Here is a 25,370-nt window from a genome sequence, read left to right as displayed (position 1 = left end):
AACTTAATCAACCTGCAGGGTTTAGCGCAATAAACCTTATTGAGCTCCTTAAGGGGATGTCATTATCCTATACCGGATACGGGTACTAATACAGATAATCAAATATCATATATTAACCGCTATCACCCAAGATACAGAGTACTCGAGTTAGTATATAACTTTCACCCATAGTAAGTCAAAGTGATATACGAATTAATATATATATCTGAATACTTATTAGTATTAAGATCTTATAAGTCACCGAGATCTTGATTCTTCACTTAAGTCAGATAGAAGAATACATCTCAACTGTGGTCCTATCAATACGTAATGACGTACCAGTATAGACAAGTAGCCAAGACAAACTACTTCCATCTATACTGCAGCCTAAACCAATAACTTGTCCTAGAGTTATTTCGGCTGTGATCATATTATATCTCTTAAGGTTATTCCAATTATATGGTCTTCTGTGATCTACAACACACCATATAATCTACTTATATAGAGATAAAGAACATACATATGCAATCATGAACACAATCAGATAGGAGATTAGATAGTGAACTTAGGAAACATTGTATACAAGCATAAAACGTTCTTGCTTTCAGTATACAAATCCAACAATCTCCCACTTATACTAAAGCAAACTTTTAGTATACAATGCGTCTATTTACCAATCACCTAACAGTTCTCCCACTTATACTTAAAGTTTCCTAAGTGGGTGGCATCAATCGCATTCCCATCTTTCAATGACCATTTGCGATAAGCCTTTTGTGAAAGATTAGTAGGTTTCTCCAATATGTGAGAATTTATTCTTTGAGCACAAAAAACTCGATTTACGAATAATCGTATAACTTGGTACTTACTCTCCATGTGTTTAACCTCTTGTGGTTCTTGGATTCCTTAGAGTTCGCAACTGCACTTGAGGTATCACGAAGGTGATGCTCCCACGCAAACTAGGAATTACCCTTAGATCCTGGAGGTAGTGGTCAAACCAAAAGGTTTTACCTCCCAAGAAAAAACACATAGCTCGAGGTAATTATTCTTTGTTCCGGTCAGCCTGGAAATCCGAAATCATATAATCCAAAAAGGAACTAAACTGTCTAACTGGTAAACTATCCTTATTCTCTAGTCAGGGACTTGAGAATATAATTTACCACAATTCAGTGTCCTTAACTAGGACTATATTGATATCTTACAATCATGCTAACTGCATAGCAAATATAAGATCTCGTACATAGCAATCCATACATGAAGCTATCTACTGCGGAAACGTAGAATACTGCCTTCATTTCCTCAACCTTAATAGGCATCTTAAGACATAGTCTTTAGATAAAGGAACGCCATATCTAAAAGTTAGCAATTCTTTCTTGGCGGTATTCATACTACAACGAGTATTCTCAGTATCAATGTAAGACACTCGAGATAAGCCCAACATCCTTTTCTAGTGATCCCTTATTACTTTGATCACAAAGATGTATACTGTACCTCCTTAGTCTTTCATATGAGACTTTCGGATAACCATTACTTTATGTCTTAACAATAGCTCCATATTGTCGCCAATTAGGAGGATATTGTTTACATAAAATGCAAGATAAACCACATCACCGATGACACGAGAGCGATTGACACGAGATGTTTCTCTCCCTCCCTCACGTAACCTCGATGGTTTAAGTGAGCTGCTATGGGTAAAATGATCCGAATGTTCTGAGCATGGCACTGGCGAAAATATCATCATAAGCTATACCTTCACACTGGGCATAACCTTTCGCCACCAGTCTAGCTTTAAAAGCTACGACCTTGCTCATTCGGACTTATCATTCTCTTGTATACTCACTTGCAACCTATGGCTTTACGGCATTCTGGTAGCAAGATTTTCTTAGTATACAACCATATTCTTAATGGATTGCTCCATTGAGGCGTGCCAGAAATCTACATTCTCGTCTTCCACTAATTCCAAGTAGATATCTGGGTCGATTCTCTTATATTCACTACCAGGGACTGAATCCAAAGATTCTCCCAAGAACATAAATCGATCGGGTTGTCCCACAACCCTTCCACTACAATGGATCTGTGGTGGCACATGTGTGTCAACAGTGCGTGCAGTGTCTTGTGGTACAAAACTCTTGCACACTTGGCTTGGGTGATGGAATCGCCTGTCTAATGTCTTCAATTTCTTGAAGTACACTATCTGACTTGGATTAGTGATTACTCCCATAGTCCACTTCTAAGAATCGTGTGTCATTGCTAATAACCACCTTCTGATTCTTTAGGACTAATTGCAAAGATACATAACTCATCATCGAACACATTTTTCCAAGAGTGACCTATTTCTTCTCTCCACCACACCATTTTATATAGGGATTACATGGTGTAGTAAACTGGGTTGGAATCCCAAACACTGACAATGAATCAGACAAGATCATTCCTAACACATTATTGGCCCTTTATCTCCTTTGTCATGAATGACCTGGTCTCCATCTTTTCCTCTACACAGGATTCGCAGGTTCGAAATGGTACAACCTGGATTGAATCCAATGTACTTATTTAGACACGAGCCTTTGGATCCTATTAAGATAGATGTGACCTATTTCTAGGGTATCAATATATGTGTAAGATCCTCATGAGAGATTAGCCTTAACTTTTCTCTTTCTTTTGTTCGATGATGTAAATGCAATATAAAGGTATTTTGTAGACAAGTTATAGTATGAAGAGAGATGTTCAAAAAATACCAGAATAGACAACTTTGTCATTTCTTATGATAGAAACACCACTATCAAAAATGACATGTGATCCATCTATTCAAAATTTTGAAACATGATAAGGAACTCTCAAAAACTAAACTATGTCTTTAGAACTTAAAGACAAGTCTCCAATTGCAACAACTGCGACTCTAGTCACGTTGCCTATGAAGACAATCACCTCATCACTTCTCAGCTTCCTTGTCAGCCTAAAAGCCATGCAAGGTGCAACAATCATTATCAGTTTCTCTCGTTATTCACTACTCACAACTGAGTAGAAAACGAGCTGACATGTCTCAGTTACTATAGCAAGTGAAGTACCTTAACCCTTTGCCTTGAGTATTGAAAGAAAAAATTTCCAATACTCAATCTTATCACACCACTACTCCCACTATTTCCCTTGTCTTTCTTGCCCCTTGGACCCTTCTTCTTCCCGTCATTCGACGAAGAAGATGGCTCCCATTTGGCAATAACAAGTGCTTGCACATCTCTTTCCCACAACTTCCTTAGCCGTAACTAGAGCATTCAACAACTCAAAAAGAGTATTATCTTTCTTGCTCATAACAGCGTTGAGGCGGAAGCTCTTAATTAAAAGACTTGGGAAAAAGGTTCAGGATAATATCGACTTTTGCCTCACCGTCGATACTCCCACTGAGCAAGTCAAGTCCGTCAAAAAAATTGCATGACATGCTCGTGCACTGAGCTGTGCTCACTCATAAAAATAACAAGATTACTCTCATCAAATTTAAATGAGCAACTCAGTCCGACTCTCCGAACACTTTCTTGAGATTCAGCATGATGCTAATAGCATCGTCCATGCCCTGATGTTGAAGCTACAAGGTTTGTGTCATTATACTCATAATATAGCATATAGCCATATTATTCGTCTTATGCCACCTTTTATGTAATTCCTTTTTCTCATCAGTTGACTCATTGTTCGGACCATAAGAACGTGGAGTAGTAAGCAACACAAAAAATGTGTTAGTTTGTGATAAAGATAGAAATCCAAAACTACGTTTCCATTTTATATATGTGGACCGGTTAAAAGACTTTGTGCAAGAATAAATAAACAATAAGAGACATAGACATATCTGAAAGTAACGAACATAAAGCACATAATTCGTAACAATAATATTGTAACCTTTTGATAAAACAATATTAATGAAACCTCCAACTGCCCAAGGAATCTCACGAGTAAGCCACGTTCGTGTGGACGTTTACACATGAACCCCTCAACCAGACTATTCACCTAGTCGTTTAATTTCCATCCATGTCAACTTAACCTTTTGACAAAGGAAATTAATAGTTGGACCTTAACTAGACCATATCATATTCAAGAAGGGACTCCGTTGGGGAGTTGTACATTGTACTTGAAATGATATCTAAGCAATGACCACAATTTAACCTTGATAATTAAATTCTCGAAATTAGCATACTCACTAGGACCATACCGCTTTCAATTTAATCTCTTGGTTATCTTATTTAAAATCCATCCTCTAAAGTACTTATGAAAATCATACGAGTAAGCCACGTTCGTGTGGACGTTTACCGCATAACTCCCACTACTTAAATGGATTTAAATATTTTTAATAGAAATCTCAACTTAACAAACTTGTGAAATCAAATATGAAGTAAGCCACGTTCGTGTGGACGTTTACTCATATTCTCAATCACTTTGTCTTGAGACCGCATGTGGAGGTCTACATAATTTTAAGAATAAAAATTATTTAGTAATAACCACAATCTAACTTTGAAATTAAATTCTCGAATTTGACAAACTCACTAGGACCATGCCGCATTCAATTTAATTTCTTAGTTATCTTATTTAAAATCCATCCTCTAAAGTACTTATGAAAATTACACGAGTAAGCCACGTTCGTGTGGACGTTTACCGTATAACTCCCACTACTTAAATGGATTTAAATATTTTTAATAGAAATCTCAACTTAACAAACTTGTGAAATCAAATATGAAGTAAGCCACGTTCGTGTGGTCGTTTACTCATATTCTCAAACACTTTGTCTTGAGACCGTTTGTGGAAATTTAAATAATTTTTAATCATCTATAAAATTATTAATACAGCTTAGTCTTTTTACTTTCAAAAGGTTTGATCATGCTCAAACACATAATCCTAAACATGCTCTTCTAGAACGCAACATGTAAAACATGCTCGCAGAATTCTAAAACATGCTTAAGAAAACGATAAACCTAGCATGCTTGTCTAAGCGCAGTTAATAAACACATATTAACAAGCAAAGACAAAAACAGCATGCAAAAAGCATAAAGGATTAACACCACGACATGCAAAGAACAGAATTAAAACAATAAAGTTCTTCGTGACCCATTCGTGGAACCCCAAATTTCTAATCTATTACAAAGAACAGAAAAGAAAAAGAAATAAAACTCAAAAACGTAAACTCGGCCCGAAACGCTTCAAACAGGCCCGTCTTTGAAAAATAGGGTTTGGGCCCCCTAGGGTTAACTTGAGGAGCAAGCAAAAACACCTAGGGTTCGAAAACCCTAGGTTCCGCCTCCACCCAAAAACGGCAGCAGCAGCAGTTCACGGCGGCGGCTGGCCCTCCGCCCGTCTCCTCCTCGTGCTCGGCTCCGACAGCAGCAACAACATGGCAGCGGTTGCCCCGCCGCCCCTTTTCCGTCAAGCGCAGAACCACGCTGAGCAGCAGCGGCAGCAGCACAGCGCGCAGCTCTAGCGCCCGGCAGCATCGGTGGCACCTCCAGCAGCCTCGGCGGCAGCCTCCTGTGCGAGCAGCAGCTGCCCGGCGCGGCAGCCCTCGCCTGGCTCGGCCTCCGGTGCATCCAGCAGCAGCAACGGACGGCGACAGCAGCGTGGCAGCAGCCCCAGCATGCGGCAACAGCAGCGGCAGCGTGCCACCCGCCGGGCGCGCAGCGCGCAGAGCGCGCAGGCGCAGCCCCGGGTGCGCACCGCCCCTGCCGGCTACTTCCCGTCGCACGCCTCGCCACAGCCCGCCTCGCCTCGCTTCGCCTCGCCTGGTAATCTCGGTGACAGCAGCACGCGGCACCCCGGCAGCCTGACCAGGCGCACGCGGCGCACGGCGCGCAAGCGCTCGTGCGCGCGCTGCCCTCGGCGCCGGCAGCCCGTGCCGCACCGTACCCATCGTGTCCTCCTCACACCGTTCTTTCGTTGTTGATTCGTCGTCATCTTCGTCTCGTTCCTCAGTTTTTACAGATTTACAACGGAAAAACAAAAACAATTTGAAATCCTAATCTAACCACGGATTTTCTCGTGGTGAAAAACGATTACAACGTCAAACGACGTATCCCACGAATCAACAGACCACGAAGAACAACAGCAGTAAAAACAACGCACATTATTAATCGTACATAAATTAATAATAGAGCCAAGAAATTAATCCTGGGCTCTGATACCAATTGAAGGAATATTAAACTGAATTAACGTTCCGCTTTTCCCGATGATCGTTTCTTGGTTATTATTAATTTATCATACAACGATTAATCCTAACATGCTCCTATGAATTTAACAGCTGCACGTTGGAGTTCAGAAATACCTGAAGAATTCAGAAGAATTCGCAGATTCGTATCTGAACAGACTAGTCAGCTTCAAGCCTTCGTTTGAAGCCTCAAACGTCCTCAAATCGTATTTCGCCCAGAAATACGACTTCTTCGTCTTCGAGAGAGCTTTCCGTGGCCGCCTGATTCGTCTGAATCGGAGTTCTGTGGAGGAAGTTATGGCCGTTTTACGGAAACTGCCAGAACTTGGTTTCCTGCGAAAATCTGACTCCAGCTCAGATCTTCTGAACTGTATCCCGCTCAGCTTTCACCGTTGGATGGACAACGTTCTATGAAAGTCCCAAGAGAGAAATAAGCCCCACACGTTTTTCTTCCCTGCGCCCCACAGCTCTCAAAACCCTAATATTTTATCAGTGTGTTTTCCTGAGAGCTGACAGCTGTATTTAAATAAAATTAAATACGTGTGGGCACAGAATTAGTGTAGGAGGCGTCTTTCTCTCCTTCTAGGGCTAGGAGACATTGGGCCAGTTCAGGGACCAGATACAAGGAATAAAGATGGGCCTCAAATAAATTAATTTATCTATGGTCAGCCCAGACCATAATTAATTTATAAATATCAGTTCATTCCACTAGAGAACCGATACTGACTTACCCCTTTATTGCCGGTGATGAGTCGGGGGGCTTGTATTTAGACTTATTAAATCTCCGTATTTAAAATATCCGACATCCATTAATTAATTAGAGCTCTGACAGCTTAAATTAATTAATCTCTTTATAAATCCTTAAGCAGTACCACTCAAACTTTATTATTGCGCCTGAACTTAATCAACCTGCAGGGTTTAGCGCAATAAACCTTATTGAGCTCCTTAAGGGGATGTCATTATCCTATACCGGATACGGGTACTAATACAGATAATCAAATATCATATATTAACCGCTATCACCCAAGATACAGAGTACTCGAGTTAGTATATAACTTTCACCCATAGTAAGTCAAAGTGATATACGAATTAATATATATATCTGAATACTTATTAGTATTAAGATCTTATAAGTCACCGAGATCTTGATTCTTCACTTAAGTCAGATAGAAGAATACATCTCAACTGTGGTCCTATCAATACGTAATGACGTACCAGTATAGACAAGTAGCCAAGACAAACTACTTCCATCTATACTGCAGCCTAAACCAATAACTTGTCCTAGAGTTATTTCGGCTGTGATCATATTATATCTCTTAAGGTTATTCCAATTATATGGTCTTCTGTGATCTACAACACACCATATAATCTACTTATATAGAGATAAAGAACATACATATGCAATCATGAACACAATCAGATAGGAGATTAGATAGTGAACTTAGGAAACATTGTATACAAGCATAAAACGTTCTTGCTTTCAGTATACAAATCCAACAATCTCCCACTTATACTAAAGCAAACTTTTAGTATACAATGCGTCTATTTACCAATCACCTAACAGTTCTCCCACTTATACTTAAAGTTTCCTAAGTGGGTGGCATCAATCGCATTCCCATCTTTCAATGACCATTTGCGATAAGCCTTTTGTGAAAGATTAGTAGGTTTCTCCAATATGTGAGAATTTATTCTTTGAGCACAAAAAACTCGATTTACGAATAATCGTATAACTTGGTACTTACTCTCCATGTGTTTAACCTCTTGTGGTTCTTGGATTCCTTAGAGTTCGCAACTGCACTTGAGGTATCACGAAGGTGATGCTCCCACGCAAACTAGGAATTACCCTTAGATCCTGGAGGTAGTGGTCAAACCAAAAGGTTTTACCTCCCAAGAAAAAACACATAGCTCGAGGTAATTATTCTTTGTTCCGGTCAGCCTGGAAATCCGAAATCATATAATCCAAAAAGGAACTAAACTGTCTAACTGGTAAACTATCCTTATTCTCTAGTCAGGGACTTGAGAATATAATTTACCACAATTCAGTGTCCTTAACTAGGACTATATTGATATCTTACAATCATGCTAACTGCATAGCAAATATAAGATCTCGTACATAGCAATCCATACATGAAGCTATCTACTGCGGAAACGTAGAATACTGCCTTCATTTCCTCAACCTTAATAGGCATCTTAAGACATAGTCTTTAGATAAAGGAACGCCATATCTAAAAGTTAGCAATTCTTTCTTGGCGGTATTCATACTACAACGAGTATTCTCAGTATCAATGTAAGACACTCGAGATAAGCCCAACATCCTTTTCTAGTGATCCCTTATTACTTTGATCACAAAGATGTATACTGTACCTCCTTAGTCTTTCATATGAGACTTTCGGATAACCATTACTTTATGTCTTAACAATAGCTCCATATTGTCGCCAATTAGGAGGATATTGTTTACATAAAATGCAAGATAAACCACATCACCGATGACACGAGAGCGATTGACACGAGATGTTTCTCTCCCTCCCTCACGTAACCTCGATGGTTTAAGTGAGCTGCTATGGGTAAAATGATCCGAATGTTCTGAGCATGGCACTGGCGAAAATATCATCATAAGCTATACCTTCACACTGGGCATAACCTTTCGCCACCAGTCTAGCTTTAAAAGCTACGACCTTGCTCATTCGGACTTATCATTCTCTTGTATACTCACTTGCAACCTATGGCTTTACGGCATTCTGGTAGCAAGATTTTCTTAGTATACAACCATATTCTTAATGGATTGCTCCATTGAGGCGTGCCAGAAATCTACATTCTCGTCTTCCACTAATTCCAAGTAGATATCTGGGTCGATTCTCTTATATTCACTACCAGGGACTGAATCCAAAGATTCTCCCAAGAACATAAATCGATCGGGTTGTCCCACAACCCTTCCACTACAATGGATCTGTGGTGGCACATGTGTGTCAACAGTGCGTGCAGTGTCTTGTGGTACAAAACTCTTGCACACTTGGCTTGGGTGATGGAATCGCCTGTCTAATGTCTTCAATTTCTTGAAGTACACTATCTGACTTGGATTAGTGATTACTCCCATAGTCCACTTCTAAGAATCGTGTGTCATTGCTAATAACCACCTTCTGATTCTTTAGGACTAATTGCAAAGATACATAACTCATCATCGAACACATTTTTCCAAGAGTGACCTATTTCTTCTCTCCACCACACCATTTTATATAGGGATTACATGGTGTAGTAAACTGGGTTGGAATCCCAAACACTGACAATGAATCAGACAAGATCATTCCTAACACATTATTGGCCCTTTATCTCCTTTGTCATGAATGACCTGGTCTCCATCTTTTCCTCTACACAGGATTCGCAGGTTCGAAATGGTACAACCTGGATTGAATCCAATGTACTTATTTAGACACGAGCCTTTGGATCCTATTAAGATAGATGTGACCTATTTCTAGGGTATCAATATATGTGTAAGATCCTCATGAGAGATTAGCCTTAACTTTTCTCTTTCTTTTGTTCGATGATGTAAATGCAATATAAAGGTATTTTGTAGACAAGTTATAGTATGAAGAGAGATGTTCAAAAAATACCAGAATAGACAACTTTGTCATTTCTTATGATAGAAACACCACTATCAAAAATGACATGTGATCCATCTATTCAAAATTTTGAAACATGATAAGGAACTCTCAAAAACTAAACTATGTCTTTAGAACTTAAAGACAAGTCTCCAATTGCAACAACTGCGACTCTAGTCACGTTGCCTATGAAGACAATCACCTCATCACTTCTCAGCTTCCTTGTCAGCCTAAAAGCCATGCAAGGTGCAACAATCATTATCAGTTTCTCTCGTTATTCACTACTCACAACTGAGTAGAAAACGAGCTGACATGTCTCAGTTACTATAGCAAGTGAAGTACCTTAACCCTTTGCCTTGAGTATTGAAAGAAAAAATTTCCAATACTCAATCTTATCACACCACTACTCCCACTATTTCCCTTGTCTTTCTTGCCCCTTGGACCCTTCTTCTTCCCGTCATTCGACGAAGAAGATGGCTCCCATTTGGCAATAACAAGTGCTTGCACATCTCTTTCCCACAACTTCCTTAGCCGTAACTAGAGCATTCAACAACTCAAAAAGAGTATTATCTTTCTTGCTCATAACAGCGTTGAGGCGGAAGCTCTTAATTAAAAGACCTGGGAAAAAGGTTCAGGATAATATCGACTTTTGCCTCACCGTCGATACTCCCACTGAGCAAGTCAAGTCCGTCAAAAAAATTGCATGACATGCTCGTGCACTGAGCTGTGCTCACTCATAAAAATAACAAGATTACTCTCATCAAATTTAAATGAGCAACTCAGTCCGACTCTCCGAACACTTTCTTGAGATTCAGCATGATGCTAATAGCATCGTCCATGCCCTGATGTTGAAGCTACAAGGTTTGTGTCATTATACTCATAATATAGCATATAGCCATATTATTCGTCTTATGCCACCTTTTATGTAATTCCTTTTTCTCATCAGTTGACTCATTGTTCGGACCATAAGAACGTGGAGTAGTAAGCAACACAAAAAATGTGTTAGTTTGTGATAAAGATAGAAATCCAAAACTACGTTTCCATTTTATATATGTGGACCGGTTAAAAGACTTTGTGCAAGAATAAATAAACAATAAGAGACATAGACATATCTGAAAGTAACGAACATAAAGCACATAATTCGTAACAATAATATTGTAACCTTTTGATAAAACAATATTAATGAAACCTCCAACTGCCCAAGGAATCTCACGAGTAAGCCACGTTCGTGTGGACGTTTACACATGAACCCCTCAACCAGACTATTCACCTAGTCGTTTAATTTCCATCCATGTCAACTTAACCTTTTGACAAAGGAAATTAATAGTTGGACCTTAACTAGACCATATCATATTCAAGAAGGGACTCCGTTGGGGAGTTGTACATTGTACTTGAAATGATATCTAAGCAATGACCACAATTTAACCTTGATAATTAAATTCTCGAAATTAGCATACTCACTAGGACCATACCGCTTTCAATTTAATCTCTTGGTTATCTTATTTAAAATCCATCCTCTAAAGTACTTATGAAAATCATACGAGTAAGCCACGTTCGTGTGGACGTTTACCGCATAACTCCCACTACTTAAATGGATTTAAATATTTTTAATAGAAATCTCAACTTAACAAACTTGTGAAATCAAATATGAAGTAAGCCACGTTCGTGTGGACGTTTACTCATATTCTCAATCACTTTGTCTTGAGACCGCATGTGGAGGTCTACATAATTTTAAGAATAAAAATTATTTAGTAATAACCACAATCTAACTTTGAAATTAAATTCTCGAATTTGACAAACTCACTAGGACCATGCCGCATTCAATTTAATTTCTTAGTTATCTTATTTAAAATCCATCCTCTAAAGTACTTATGAAAATTACACGAGTAAGCCACGTTCGTGTGGACGTTTACCGTATAACTCCCACTACTTAAATGGATTTAAATATTTTTAATAGAAATCTCAACTTAACAAACTTGTGAAATCAAATATGAAGTAAGCCACGTTCGTGTGGTCGTTTACTCATATTCTCAAACACTTTGTCTTGAGACCGTTTGTGGAAATTTAAATAATTTTTAATCATCTATAAAATTATTAATACAGCTTAGTCTTTTTACTTTCAAAAGGTTTGATCATGCTCAAACACATAATCCTAAACATGCTCTTCTAGAACGCAACATGTAAAACATGCTCGCAGAATTCTAAAACATGCTTAAGAAAACGATAAACCTAGCATGCTTGTCTAAGCGCAGTTAATAAACACATATTAACAAGCAAAGACAAAAACAGCATGCAAAAAGCATAAAGGATTAACACCACGACATGCAAAGAACAGAATTAAAACAATAAAGTTCTTCGTGACCCATTCGTGGAACCCCAAATTTCTAATCTATTACAAAGAACAGAAAAGAAAAAGAAATAAAACTCAAAAACGTAAACTCGGCCCGAAACGCTTCAAACAGGCCCGTCTTTGAAAAATAGGGTTTGGGCCCCCTAGGGTTAACTTGAGGAGCAAGCAAAAACACCTAGGGTTCGAAAACCCTAGGTTCCGCCTCCACCCAAAAACGGCAGCAGCAGCAGTTCACGGCGGCGGCTGGCCCTCCGCCCGTCTCCTCCTCGTGCTCGGCTCCGACAGCAGCAACAACATGGCAGCGGTTGCCCCGCCGCCCCTTTTCCGTCAAGCGCAGAACCACGCTGAGCAGCAGCGGCAGCAGCACAGCGCGCAGCTCTAGCGCCCGGCAGCATCGGTGGCACCTCCAGCAGCCTCGGCGGCAGCCTCCTGTGCGAGCAGCAGCTGCCCGGCGCGGCAGCCCTCGCCTGGCTCGGCCTCCGGTGCATCCAGCAGCAGCAACGGACGGCGACAGCAGCGTGGCAGCAGCCCCAGCATGCGGCAACAGCAGCGGCAGCGTGCCACCCGCCGGGCGCGCAGCGCGCAGAGCGCGCAGGCGCAGCCCCGGGTGCGCACCGCCCCTGCCGGCTACTTCCCGTCGCACGCCTCGCCACAGCCCGCCTCGCCTCGCTTCGCCTCGCCTGGTAATCTCGGTGACAGCAGCACGCGGCACCCCGGCAGCCTGACCAGGCGCACGCGGCGCACGGCGCGCAAGCGCTCGTGCGCGCGCTGCCCTCGGCGCCGGCAGCCCGTGCCGCACCGTACCCATCGTGTCCTCCTCACACCGTTCTTTCGTTGTTGATTCGTCGTCATCTTCGTCTCGTTCCTCAGTTTTTACAGATTTACAACGGAAAAACAAAAACAATTTGAAATCCTAATCTAACCACGGATTTTCTCGTGGTGAAAAACGATTACAACGTCAAACGACGTATCCCACGAATCAACAGACCACGAAGAACAACAGCAGTAAAAACAACGCACATTATTAATCGTACATAAATTAATAATAGAGCCAAGAAATTAATCCTGGGCTCTGATACCAATTGAAGGAATATTAAACTGAATTAACGTTCCGCTTTTCCCGATGATCGTTTCTTGGTTATTATTAATTTATCATACAACGATTAATCCTAACATGCTCCTATGAATTTAACAGCTGCACGTTGGAGTTCAGAAATACCTGAAGAATTCAGAAGAATTCGCAGATTCGTATCTGAACAGACTAGTCAGCTTCAAGCCTTCGTTTGAAGCCTCAAACGTCCTCAAATCGTATTTCGCCCAGAAATACGACTTCTTCGTCTTCGAGAGAGCTTTCCGTGGCCGCCTGATTCGTCTGAATCGGAGTTCTGTGGAGGAAGTTATGGCCGTTTTACGGAAACTGCCAGAACTTGGTTTCCTGCGAAAATCTGACTCCAGCTCAGATCTTCTGAACTGTATCCCGCTCAGCTTTCACCGTTGGATGGACAACGTTCTATGAAAGTCCCAAGAGAGAAATAAGCCCCACACGTTTTTCTTCCCTGCGCCCCACAGCTCTCAAAACCCTAATATTTTATCAGTGTGTTTTCCTGAGAGCTGACAGCTGTATTTAAATAAAATTAAATACGTGTGGGCACAGAATTAGTGTAGGAGGCGTCTTTCTCTCCTTCTAGGGCTAGGAGACATTGGGCCAGTTCAGGGACCAGATACAAGGAATAAAGATGGGCCTCAAATAAATTAATTTATCTATGGTCAGCCCAGACCATAATTAATTTATAAATATCAGTTCATTCCACTAGAGAACCGATACTGACTTACCCCTTTATTGCCGGTGATGAGTCGGGGGGCTTGTATTTAGACTTATTAAATCTCCGTATTTAAAATATCCGACATCCATTAATTAATTAGAGCTCTGACAGCTTAAATTAATTAATCTCTTTATAAATCCTTAAGCAGTACCACTCAAACTTTATTATTGCGCCTGAACTTAATCAACCTGCAGGGTTTAGCGCAATAAACCTTATTGAGCTCCTTAAGGGGATGTCATTATCCTATACCGGATACGGGTACTAATACAGATAATCAAATATCATATATTAACCGCTATCACCCAAGATACAGAGTACTCGAGTTAGTATATAACTTTCACCCATAGTAAGTCAAAGTGATATACGAATTAATATATATATCTGAATACTTATTAGTATTAAGATCTTATAAGTCACCGAGATCTTGATTCTTCACTTAAGTCAGATAGAAGAATACATCTCAACTGTGGTCCTATCAATACGTAATGACGTACCAGTATAGACAAGTAGCCAAGACAAACTACTTCCATCTATACTGCAGCCTAAACCAATAACTTGTCCTAGAGTTATTTCGGCTGTGATCATATTATATCTCTTAAGGTTATTCCAATTATATGGTCTTCTGTGATCTACAACACACCATATAATCTACTTATATAGAGATAAAGAACATACATATGCAATCATGAACACAATCAGATAGGAGATTAGATAGTGAACTTAGGAAACATTGTATACAAGCATAAAACGTTCTTGCTTTCAGTATACAAATCCAACACCCATTTCCCTTTTTGGCAAGTGTACCCCACACATCTCTTTAATTAATACACTAAAAAAGTAGGACCCTTAAACTATTCACACTATACTACATTTCTTAAAACTCGTGCCGTCCACAAATGGGTACTCATTTCGTGGACGGAGGGAGTAGTATGGATTTATTCGAGCTGGATTACTTTTCTTTGATTGAATTCTGGTAATTGTTTATTTGATTTATTTGCTTTCTTAGTTAATTAATATTTCTCTCAAAATTTAAGGCGTGGTGGCTACACCAAAATTTAGATCTTTAGGAAATTGATTGCAATTACGTGTTCTCTGTGGTTCGACTCTGCTTACTACTAAACTATACTATTTTTTAGCTATTGCAGGAATTATTTGGTGGTATTCAACGACCACCATATACAAGATACATATCATGATATATAGTGAATATATATTACAAAAAGTTAATCAAACAACTTTGATTATACTCAAAACAATAACCAAGTTAGTATAATATATAGATCAAATATTTAAATAAATAAAAATATAAGCCATAAATCGGTAAAACTTGAATTAATACTTAACTTTATGACTGACGATGAAGCGCAGTCTATTGGCAAGACGCTTCTCCTCCAACCAATAGGTCAGGGGTTCGAGTCACTTAGAAGGCTAGAGTGTGAGTGTATTTTTCATTTCTTAGGGTGTAACAAAAAAATAATGATAATAATAATAATAAAAACAATTAATTTTTTTTATTTTTTTTTGTTTTGTGTTTTTGTTTTGTTTTTATGGGGGTGGGAGGGGGGGAGGGGGTTGAGTTGTATATATGTTCACTCTTGAATCTCGTTGATTATATTTTAGAAAAGTACAAAACCAAGAATCAGTTCTTTGGTATAAAATTGTTTAATTCATAGATTTATATATGGCATATATACATGTCATAAAAATTTTCAAATTCATCTTGTTTATAATTTCAAAGGAGCACTTATAACATTGCAAATAAGTGTCTAACCTCTTAAGTTTATAAATTAAAATTTGTCAAAAATTTCGGAAATTCAACTATCAAATTATCACTATTAGAAAATAAGTATGTCGTTATTGATCGAAATTTTTGATCGTTAATTTTCGCCGTTATCGACCGAATAACGATCGATTTTTTTTTAACAGTCGAAAATTTGATAATTAATAATTTTGCTATTTTTTTTGTTTAACAATAAAAAATTAGATCGTTAATATTATTATTTTTTTTTAACGAACATGATCGGTGACCTACTGAGAAGTTTATCAAAGTGTATGTGATTGAGTACAAAATATGTTAGTAAGACTCTTGGGGCAAAGCTAGGTTGCTACAATTGAAAATGAATTTTAATTTTAATTTTATTTTTTTAATGATCGAATTAATATATTATCCGTGCTTAAAGTGAAAATAAGGAAGGAAAATGATGAAGTTCTCTTTTGTACAAAATGTCAGAAAAAAAAAGGCATTTAAAGATATAAATTTTTCTGATCCCTTCTTTTCCATGATAAATTTATTCATCAAAGTAAATGCACACTAACAATAAATTACTATACTAGAAACAGCCATTGATTCCTATTCGCGAATTCCACCTCAATTCTCAAGCTGTCCGCTTCCGCATTTAAGCAAATCTAATCAAATTTTGCAGTCGCTCTTGTAGCTCAGGTAGATCAATGTTTGTCGAATCATTAACCTAAAGATATGAAATCAAATAAATTTCAATGTATGAAATAAAAGAACCAGAAATCATACGTAAGAATTACGTCGGAAACCTTATAAATACATCCGTATAGAGGTGGGCTAAAATAAAAACATCTCTATTAATTATTTTTAGCCCTTAAATCATCAAGATCTACGGTTGAACTCGTCACCTTATTGGATGAATTCATGGTCACAAGTTCAAATCTCATAGGTAGCAAACAAATTATTTTCGCAATTCATACAGTTACACAACAAATTCATACGTGTTTTACACAAAATTCATACATTTTAGTTAGTTCGTATTTTATATGTTAAGAAGTGTGTATATCGTAGTCATTCCCCATCCATATATATCATATATGTATGGAGAGGAGTTCTAATAAAAACCTACTTTAATGTGAGGAATGAAAATTAATGTTGGCCATTTATTTTTCAAATTCTGCCGGTGAGAGTATCTTTCAATATCTTGCTGTGTTTTTTGTGCAACTACAAATATCATATCATGTAACAATAGATAACAAAGATTTCACAACTTTCTTTTGTGCAATTACGAACATTAAACTGTGCAACAACAGAAAACGAAGATAACAAATATTTCACAATTTTTTTTTGTGCATATACGAATATCATACCATGCAACAATGGAGACAAAGATTTCACAAAAAATATTTGTGCAACTACGAATATCATACTATGCAACAATCATTCGTACAATTGTTCAAAAAAAAATTAAAATTTTCTCCATTCTTTGCATTATTCGTGCGAAAACAAAATTAAAATCTAAATAATCCACCCAACTTTGAGGTGATAAATAATCACTCATTTGAGTGATTAGATACAGGCCGAGTTATCAACCATGGATCCAATCATGCAAACCAAACATTTTATTAAGGGGGATTATTTTACCAAACACTTCCTAAATCTATTTGATAGTACTTTCTCCGTCCCATTACAAATGTCCCACTTTCCATAATGGGATGTCTCATTACAAATGTCTCAACTCTTTTTTGACAATATATTTTCTCTCTATACCTAATATTTAAATAATTTCTTTCAACTCACTTTATCTACTTTCTACACATTTTTTAATCTTCATACCCAAAAGTAATGAGACATTTATAATGGGACGAATGGAGTATATATCTAGACCTCATGATATCATTATCTTAATTTTTCATTCTTGAAATCAAGTTTATGTATAACCATTCAATAAGAGCATTGGCAACGAGGGTACTCGATGCCTTACTCGAACTCGAGTATTGCACTCGAGTAGGCGTTGCAAGTGAGTCCTACTCGAGTGCTACTTGAGTTATCGAGTATGCCCGAGTGCAATTTCTTTTTTTTTTTTTTAATTCTCTTCTCCTCTTTAAAAATTTCTCTCTCCTCTTTAAAAACTAAAAAAAATCAAGTATGCTATCAAGGAACCCCAATGCAGCACTACATACTCAATAACACAACCACTATCAAGTAGGCTATCAAGGAACCCCATTGCGGATGCTCTAAGAAATGGAAATTTATTAGTTATAAATACTAAACTAGTATATACATAAATACTACTCCCTCCGTCTGCAAAAAATGGACCACTTTTACTATATCGGGCGTCCGCAAAGAGTATACCACTTTCCTTTTATAGAAATGATCACACCATCCACTTTAATCTTTTATCCTTACAAACACTCTTTATTTACAAAAAAACCACCTCAAATTCAATCTCAACCACACATCTCATAAAGTGGTGGGACCCTTTCTCCACTACATCAAAATTATCACAAATTTTATTAAATCTCGTGTCCAGCCAAAGTGGTCCACTTTTGGCGGACGGAGGGAGTATTTCATGATAGTCAAATCTATTACTACATCTGTCTCATTCTTATACTTCCTCCGTCCCTGAAATAAGTTCATTTTTTTTCTTTTTGGGACGTCCCCAAAATAAGTTCCTCTTTATTTCTTTCCATTGGACAACTACCCCAGTGACTCACCACTAACAATACTTTATTTATTCTTACTTTTCACTTTTTCATCACTCCCAATACTAATTATAACACTTTTTCACCTTTTCATCACTCCCAATACTAATTATAACATATTTTTCTCCACTATCAATACACTTTACCATTTTTTCTTAAAACTCGTGCCGTCTCCAAAGATGAACTTATTTTGTGGACGGAGGGAGTATATAGGCTCACTTCTTTTAGGAGCTGATTGTTAAAACGGAATTGTAATTTTTAGTATTTTTGAAAAAAGAGGACTATATGTTACAAAATTTGAAAATGGGGACTATAAGTTACGAAAATTTGAAACTGAGGATTATAACTTCCATTTTTTATATTTTACACTCCTATTTCGGACCATGATTGAAGCTATAGTCCTCATTTTGATGTGTTAAATAGGAGTATAAATTTAAAAATGGAAATTGTAGTCCTCATTTTCAAATTTCATAACCTATAATCCTTATTTTCAAATTCCGTAACATATTGTCCTCTTTTTCAAAAACACTAAAAGTTACAGTCCTGTTTTAACAATTAGCTCCTTCTTTTAGACACAAAATTAAGAAACTTATTTTTTAGAAGGAAAGTGGTGTGGTCCACACCAATTAAGTACAAATTATTTTTACTCAAAAAGAAAAATGAACATATTCTAGTGAGACATTCCAAAAAGAAAAATGAGACTATTAGAGTGGGACTGGAGTATTACATAAAGAATATAGACTAGTAGAATAAATTGATTTTACCTCGATATGAATTGTTTGGAGGATAGTTGAGTGTGCTGTGGAGGTAGAAACGCAGTGAACGACGTTGAGCTGTCTATCAAGCAAATCTGCAAGCACCTTTGAAAGGGGAAAAATGTTGTCATTGGGGCTATGAGTAATCAAGATCTCAATCCCATCTCTGAAAAGGGTTATCTTCACACAATCATGGCCGTTCACGGTGGTGTTTGGATCACCATCATCATCAGCAGCAGCAGAAGTGGTAATATTTCTCAATTTGTCTCTCCTTTTCTGCAGTTGTTCAATGTTCATCTTCATATCGTTAACATAATTCACAGCCTGGTGCATGTGATCAGATACAGCGCGCTTCCCCTAAATATCAAAAATATATATACCGTGAACAAATCTGAAAGCATCTATATATGTTACATATATATTTTGATATAAATTAATTTGTGTCTGCTAATATAAGTATGATTTGAGAGACCTTGACATATTGGAGAGGAAGAAGGGATCTGAGTGAAGCATAAAGGGCTGTCATTTCTTGCCTTCTCTGCTTCTCAATAAATTTATGAGCAGTCTTCTTTGAGTCATCTTGGCTTCTCGTCGATGCAAATTTTCTGGGCCTCTTTTTCTCAGTATTTTGATTGCCCTGTGGAATGGGACAATCGGCAAGCAGATCTTCTAGCTCCAAAAATATGGAAGGATCCTCAGATACCCCATCACTCGAAATAGGAAACATTCTTGACTTTAACTTAATTACCACAAAGAGAGAGAGAGATATAGAGGGAGAGAGAGAGGGGAATTAATGGATTTGTGTTGAGGATTAGAGAGAATGAGTAAGTAGTCAAGTGTGTTTTTAAATACATAGAGGCAACAGCTGTCGATCGAACCTACAGTAAGTCTTGCCTCAAAGAGAGAAAAAGTAAAAAGAATAATGAATATATATATCACACGCGCATATACCTTAATTGTAAATGTAAGGCATTTGTAATACTTAGATAAAGGGTGATAAATAAAACTTAGATAAATAATACTTTGATAAATAATATCAGGGGGAGGAGGTATTAAATTTCTTAGTGGAACAGTGATATAAGAGCGGGCCTCTCCCTTAATGCGGGCTTTCTTATTAATCAATATTGCTATCAAACGCTTAGATAAGACGTGATTATTTATCTATTTTGCTTTATCTAGGGCTATCAAACATGCCCTAGTGTTTAATTTGTATAGAGATGCATGATTGGTTTAAATAAATTTATTTTTGGCAGAACCCAGTTAACGTTATTGTTGCTGTTTATCAATTTAAAGAAAACAGCAATGTATTGTCGCAAATTCTATTCAATGACACTGTTTTCTCTTAAAAAATGAAATTAGGGTACGACAATTTTGTAGAGTGGTCCTTACTATATATTTTTATGATGGTTAAATTTGTTTGGAGAAGCATGATTGCTTTAAATAACTTCATTCTGAAAATTAGAGAAATAGTATGAGATTGGACAAATATGTAATGTTCCAACGACGATCGCCTATTATATTATGGTAGTGGTGGGAAGCTGAAACGTTTATTACAATAAACATAATTATTGCTCTATAGGATTAAGACGTTAAAGTTCAATACACGTTATTAAATTAACAAATGAGTTTTTAATTAAAGCGAGGATTGAGACGTTAAAGCTCAATACATGTTATTTTTAACAAATGAGTTTTTAATTAAAGCGACACTAAAGAGAAGAGTTAAATTTTGTTTTCTTCAAGCTGTTTAACAAGAAACATGGTTTTTGAGCAAAACATGCGGAAATTGGTATGCATTTTTAACTAGGCGTATCTTTTCTCTGAGGTGATGGCTAATAATTTACTTTAGTTTTTTATTTCAATAAGTTATGAATCCTCGAGGTGGCAATTAAATGAAGATTAATATATTCTAATTAAAATTTAATTAGTACGGATACACACAAATTTTTGTCTAGTTTTACTTGTCAATTAAATTACGACTATGACCTCATTTACAAATTCGGCTTGACGTTTATAATGTTGCTAATAAGTATCTAATCATTTTTAAGTTAAAATTCGTCAAAAAAAAAAATGGCGATTGAAACTTTCAATTTTGTATCATTCTAGCCCTTAATTTGAGAAATTAAAGATTTGATTTTGATGATTCGAGAAGATGAACATTTTAACATATGAACATTTTGATGAATATTTAGCCCTTAATTTCGAGAAATTAAAGCTCGATCGGTCTTTGGTTTCTCAAATCAACCATTCTACAGATGGAAAATTACACTTTGGTCCCATAAAATTTGAAAATTTTTTAATTGCAAAAAATTAAAGTATTCGGTACGTCAGAACCGATCACCTACCCACCGTGGGCATGTATAACGTGCCCACCATGATGTGGCAATTGCAATTATAGCAAGATAACTTGTTAACCTTAAAATATATACAAAAATATGGTCAAAGTAATTGAAATGAAACTGATCCAGCTTTTAACAGTTCAATATATATGAAAATTGTAACAAAAAATGTCTATAACAGATTATATTTTGAAATAGGAAAGTGAATTTAAGTGGATGAAAAACAATAGTATTACAATCAAGTCCTAAGCAGAATATGGAGTCTTAAAATTTATTTAAAATATAGGTAATACAGTTTATTAGTAGTACTTCATCCGTCCACCAATTCGTGTCCTATAATTTTCTTTTTGGTCCTTCCACCAATTCGTATCCTATCTATTTTTAGTAATTATTTATACATTTTTTAATTGGTGGGTCTCAATAAACAATATATTTTTTCTCCACTCAACTAATAAACAATACAATTTGTGGATCTCTTTCTCCACTAAGCTAATAAACAATACACTTTTTCTTAAAGGGTTAAGGTGTAGATCCACCCTTAAAGTAGAGGCCCCTAGAGCGTTTATCCCCTCATTCTCGACTCTGGCGCAAACACCTCCCCATAGTCCAAGAAAAGGGTGCAATTAAACCCAAACCTCTAACGCCATTAAACGTCTGAGTTTAATTGCACCCTCTACTTCAGGGGTGAATCTGCACCTTAATCTTTTTTTTTTTTTCAATTTCGGCAACCCACCTCCAACTTGCACCTTGTCGGCTCGCATGCACCCAATCTCTTGATCGTCGATGCTGTTGTGCGGGGCGATGAAGAAGCTGGTAGCGTTGCTCATGTCGGCGGTGGACAATCGATGACCAAGAAATTGGACGCGTGCGAGTTGATAAGGTGCAAGTTTGAGCCGATGAGTACTGAGGCAGCTAAGCTGATGCCGAAGGTGGGTTATCGAAATTGAAAAAAAAAAGTTTAAGATGCAGATCCACCCCTGAAGTAGAGGGTGTAATTAAACCCAAACGTTTAACGGCACTTAACGGCGTTAGAGGTTCGGATTTAATATTGCACCCTTTTCTTGAACTATGGGGAGGTATTCGTGCCAAGGTCGAGAATAGGGGGATAAACGCTCTAGGGGCCTCTACTTTAGGAGTGGATCTGCACTTTAATCCTTTCTTAAAACTCGTGTTTCCTCCCCTAGGTCACGAATTAATGGACAGAGGAAGTACAAAAAAACTTCAGGATGCATCATAAAACTATACCAGCAAACTCCACCGATGAGGCCAAGGAGAAATTCTACCATTTTTTAGTTTTTCCCCCAAAATTAGGCGCGTGCAGAAACTGAATCAGATCGAAAAACTCGATCAAATCGTTCACTTTTGGTTCAATTTCGATTCGGAAAAACAAAAGTCGGTTTTCAGTTCGGTTTCTTGAGCCATAATTGTCATTAAATTCTAGAGATTAATTTTTCAGGTCATTATCAATTAATTTTCCGTTAAGAAAAGGAGTAAAATGTATAAGATGCATTAAACCTAGCGTTCTGAAATTTGACTTTGAAAAGTCGTTGAAAGTTCGTTATATCTGTAAATTCATAAGATTGATGAAAATCTGAGTCTTGCAATAAGAAAGTTATAAAACCCAAATTTCAAACAGCCCAACATCTCAAATAGTACACCAACATCCAATAGCAACAGTCCACCATTTTGAAAAGTTTCAATTTGGAACTTAAGCAATTCAATTTGTATGTTAAAAGCATAAAGATCCAATGAGCGAACACATAGTATCAATCAGAAATTTAACAACTTATGTATTTACAAATTAATTACCCAACATTATTCCAACTAAATAGGACAATAAATTTAAGTAGCTTGAGACTTAGTGGGTGTTCGGTTGAGCTTATAAGCTCTTTAAAACAGCTTATAAGTTGTTTAGGAGCTTATAAACTCCTTCAAAGTGTTTGGCAAAATAAGCTTCTAAACAGCTTATAAGCTCTAAGAACTTATAAGCTCCTCAAAAAATAAGTTTCTCTACATCAACTTATTTTCTCATTATCTTATAGGCAACACTCATTTTACAAAACTAATTCAACTATGATTTTTTATTTTCATTATATATATATATATATATATATATATAAGCTCTTAAAACAGAAAAGAAATTAGAATGATATATATATATATATATATAGGGTGCGGTTATAGTGAGAACCACAATTATCGTGAGAACATAAGAACCAATAAAATTACTGTATCTGCTATACAAATTAATGCATCCGCTATTAAATTTAATGCATCCGAAAAAAATAATTTTTTGCTCCCTTCAGGATTCGAACCCAGCATCTGCATCCATCCACCAAGATGATGCATCCACCGTAGATCTTGATGATCGAATGACTTAAAATGGTTCTCCGTTCTTATTTTATTAGTGGTTCTTATTTGAACATCTCCCTATATATATATATATATATATATATATATATAGGGTAACGCTATTCAATGAACTGCTCTTAGTCTATAATATAAGACTATATTATGACCATAGATCATATGTAATCAACGGCTGTAATCTCATTTTTTGTGGGTTTTTAGTTCATTAAATAATTGAAAAAAATTCGTACGCATTTTTGACTGAAGGGTATTATTGGCATATCTTGTTCACCTTCCATATCTACGCATATTCAGTTCCGATTTTCACTCCAATACCTTTCATATCTACGCCTATTCAGTTCCGATTTTCACTCCAATTAAATCTTTAAACAAAGAGGCGACGCAATGATTCTGGCGGTCGGCGTAGATGGAAGAAGGTTGTTGTCGCACGTCCTGGTGGAGGGTGGCGCGATGGTTCTAAATCGCGTAGGCGCGCTGACGACGCGCGGGGTGGCGTCTAGACGACGCGGCAATTGCAGGTGTGGATGGCGGTGGACTGGCGTGAGCTGTGATGGTGGTGGCGCTACTGATCACCGTCTAGATCTGGCGGCGACGCTGTGTGCAGGAGCAGTGCACGATGATGAGGAGGCGGCGCACGGCGTTCAACCATTCGCTGCCCCCGTGTTCTACCCCGACGACACTTCAGACCCGCCCCCAATCCCCAACTTGGTCGTACGGATCCCCACACAAAGGTCCCCATTTTCAGCCCTCAAGAACACGCTGGAATCCTCACCACAAGTTTCTTCTGGTTCACAAAACATGGTCTCTGCATAATACTTGATTGCATGAATTATTTATGGTTTATGTATGAATTATTTGTATGAATTATTTGTATAAACCAAACCTCCCCGTGCACATACCTGATTGCATGAATTTTTAACTATTGCATGAATTATATTTAGCTTATGTATGAATTATTTGTAATTAACGGCTGGGATTACATTTTATGTGTATTGTATAGTTCTTTAAACAAATGAAAAAATTCATAAGAATTGCAGAGATGAACGACCTCCAGCACAATTTAGTTGGCAAGTTGGGATTCGAAGATGTTCTAGATCTGGCCATCCAAGATCTCCTGGGTCGACTTAGCTACTGGGTTTTGGATGCGTTCGATATCAGGCGTTGCGATGTTATTTTACCTAATGGTCAGTCTCTTCCAGTGACCGGGGACGACGTTCAACGGGTACTAGGCTTTCCAAAGGGACCTAGAAGAATTAAGTTGATTATATTCGTACGTAATTGATAAAGTTGTTCATAGAATAGGTGCAAAAAATTCATCCATGTATTATCATGATCATAGGTGATATTGTAATCATGTATATATAATAATATTCATACTTACTTGCTAAAGTTGTTCATGTGATAAGTGCAAAAAACTCGTAGATATAATATTATGATAGTATGTAATATGCCAATCCAAACAGTTCATGCAATCAGTTTATCCCAAAACGTACATAAGCTAAAACTAATTCATGCAATAAATGAATTAAAACTATATTTGTTGAAT

At 37.4% G+C, this 25,370-nt stretch overlaps 2 protein-coding genes across 2 annotated transcripts; one reads left to right on the top strand and one right to left on the bottom strand.

Annotated features, from left to right (window-relative positions):
• Nucleotides 1-16,119: 16,119 nt before the first annotated feature.
• LOC131014488 (transcription factor bHLH118-like) lies at nucleotides 16,120-20,010 on the bottom strand. The gene is made up of 3 exons (XM_057942480.1): nucleotides 19,591-20,010; nucleotides 19,128-19,475; nucleotides 16,120-16,388 (listed from the first exon to the last, which is right to left on the bottom strand). The coding sequence occupies exons 1-3, from the start codon at nucleotides 19,843-19,845 to the stop codon at nucleotides 16,317-16,319; spliced, it is 675 nt and encodes a 224-aa protein (XP_057798463.1). The 5' UTR covers nucleotides 19,846-20,010; the 3' UTR covers nucleotides 16,120-16,316.
• A 4,211-nt stretch (nucleotides 20,011-24,221) lies between these two features.
• Nucleotides 24,222-25,211, top strand: LOC131014487 (uncharacterized). The gene is made up of 2 exons (XM_057942479.1): nucleotides 24,222-24,625; nucleotides 24,862-25,211. The coding sequence occupies exons 1-2, from the start codon at nucleotides 24,275-24,277 to the stop codon at nucleotides 24,865-24,867; spliced, it is 357 nt and encodes a 118-aa protein (XP_057798462.1). The 5' UTR covers nucleotides 24,222-24,274; the 3' UTR covers nucleotides 24,868-25,211.
• Nucleotides 25,212-25,370: the final 159 nt, after the last annotated feature.

This window comes from Salvia miltiorrhiza, chromosome 3 (assembly GCF_028751815.1).
Source record: "Salvia miltiorrhiza cultivar Shanhuang (shh) chromosome 3, IMPLAD_Smil_shh, whole genome shotgun sequence".
Classification (NCBI taxonomy): domain Eukaryota; kingdom Viridiplantae; phylum Streptophyta; class Magnoliopsida; order Lamiales; family Lamiaceae; genus Salvia; species Salvia miltiorrhiza.
This window is presented reverse-complemented; position numbering and strand designations above follow the sequence as displayed.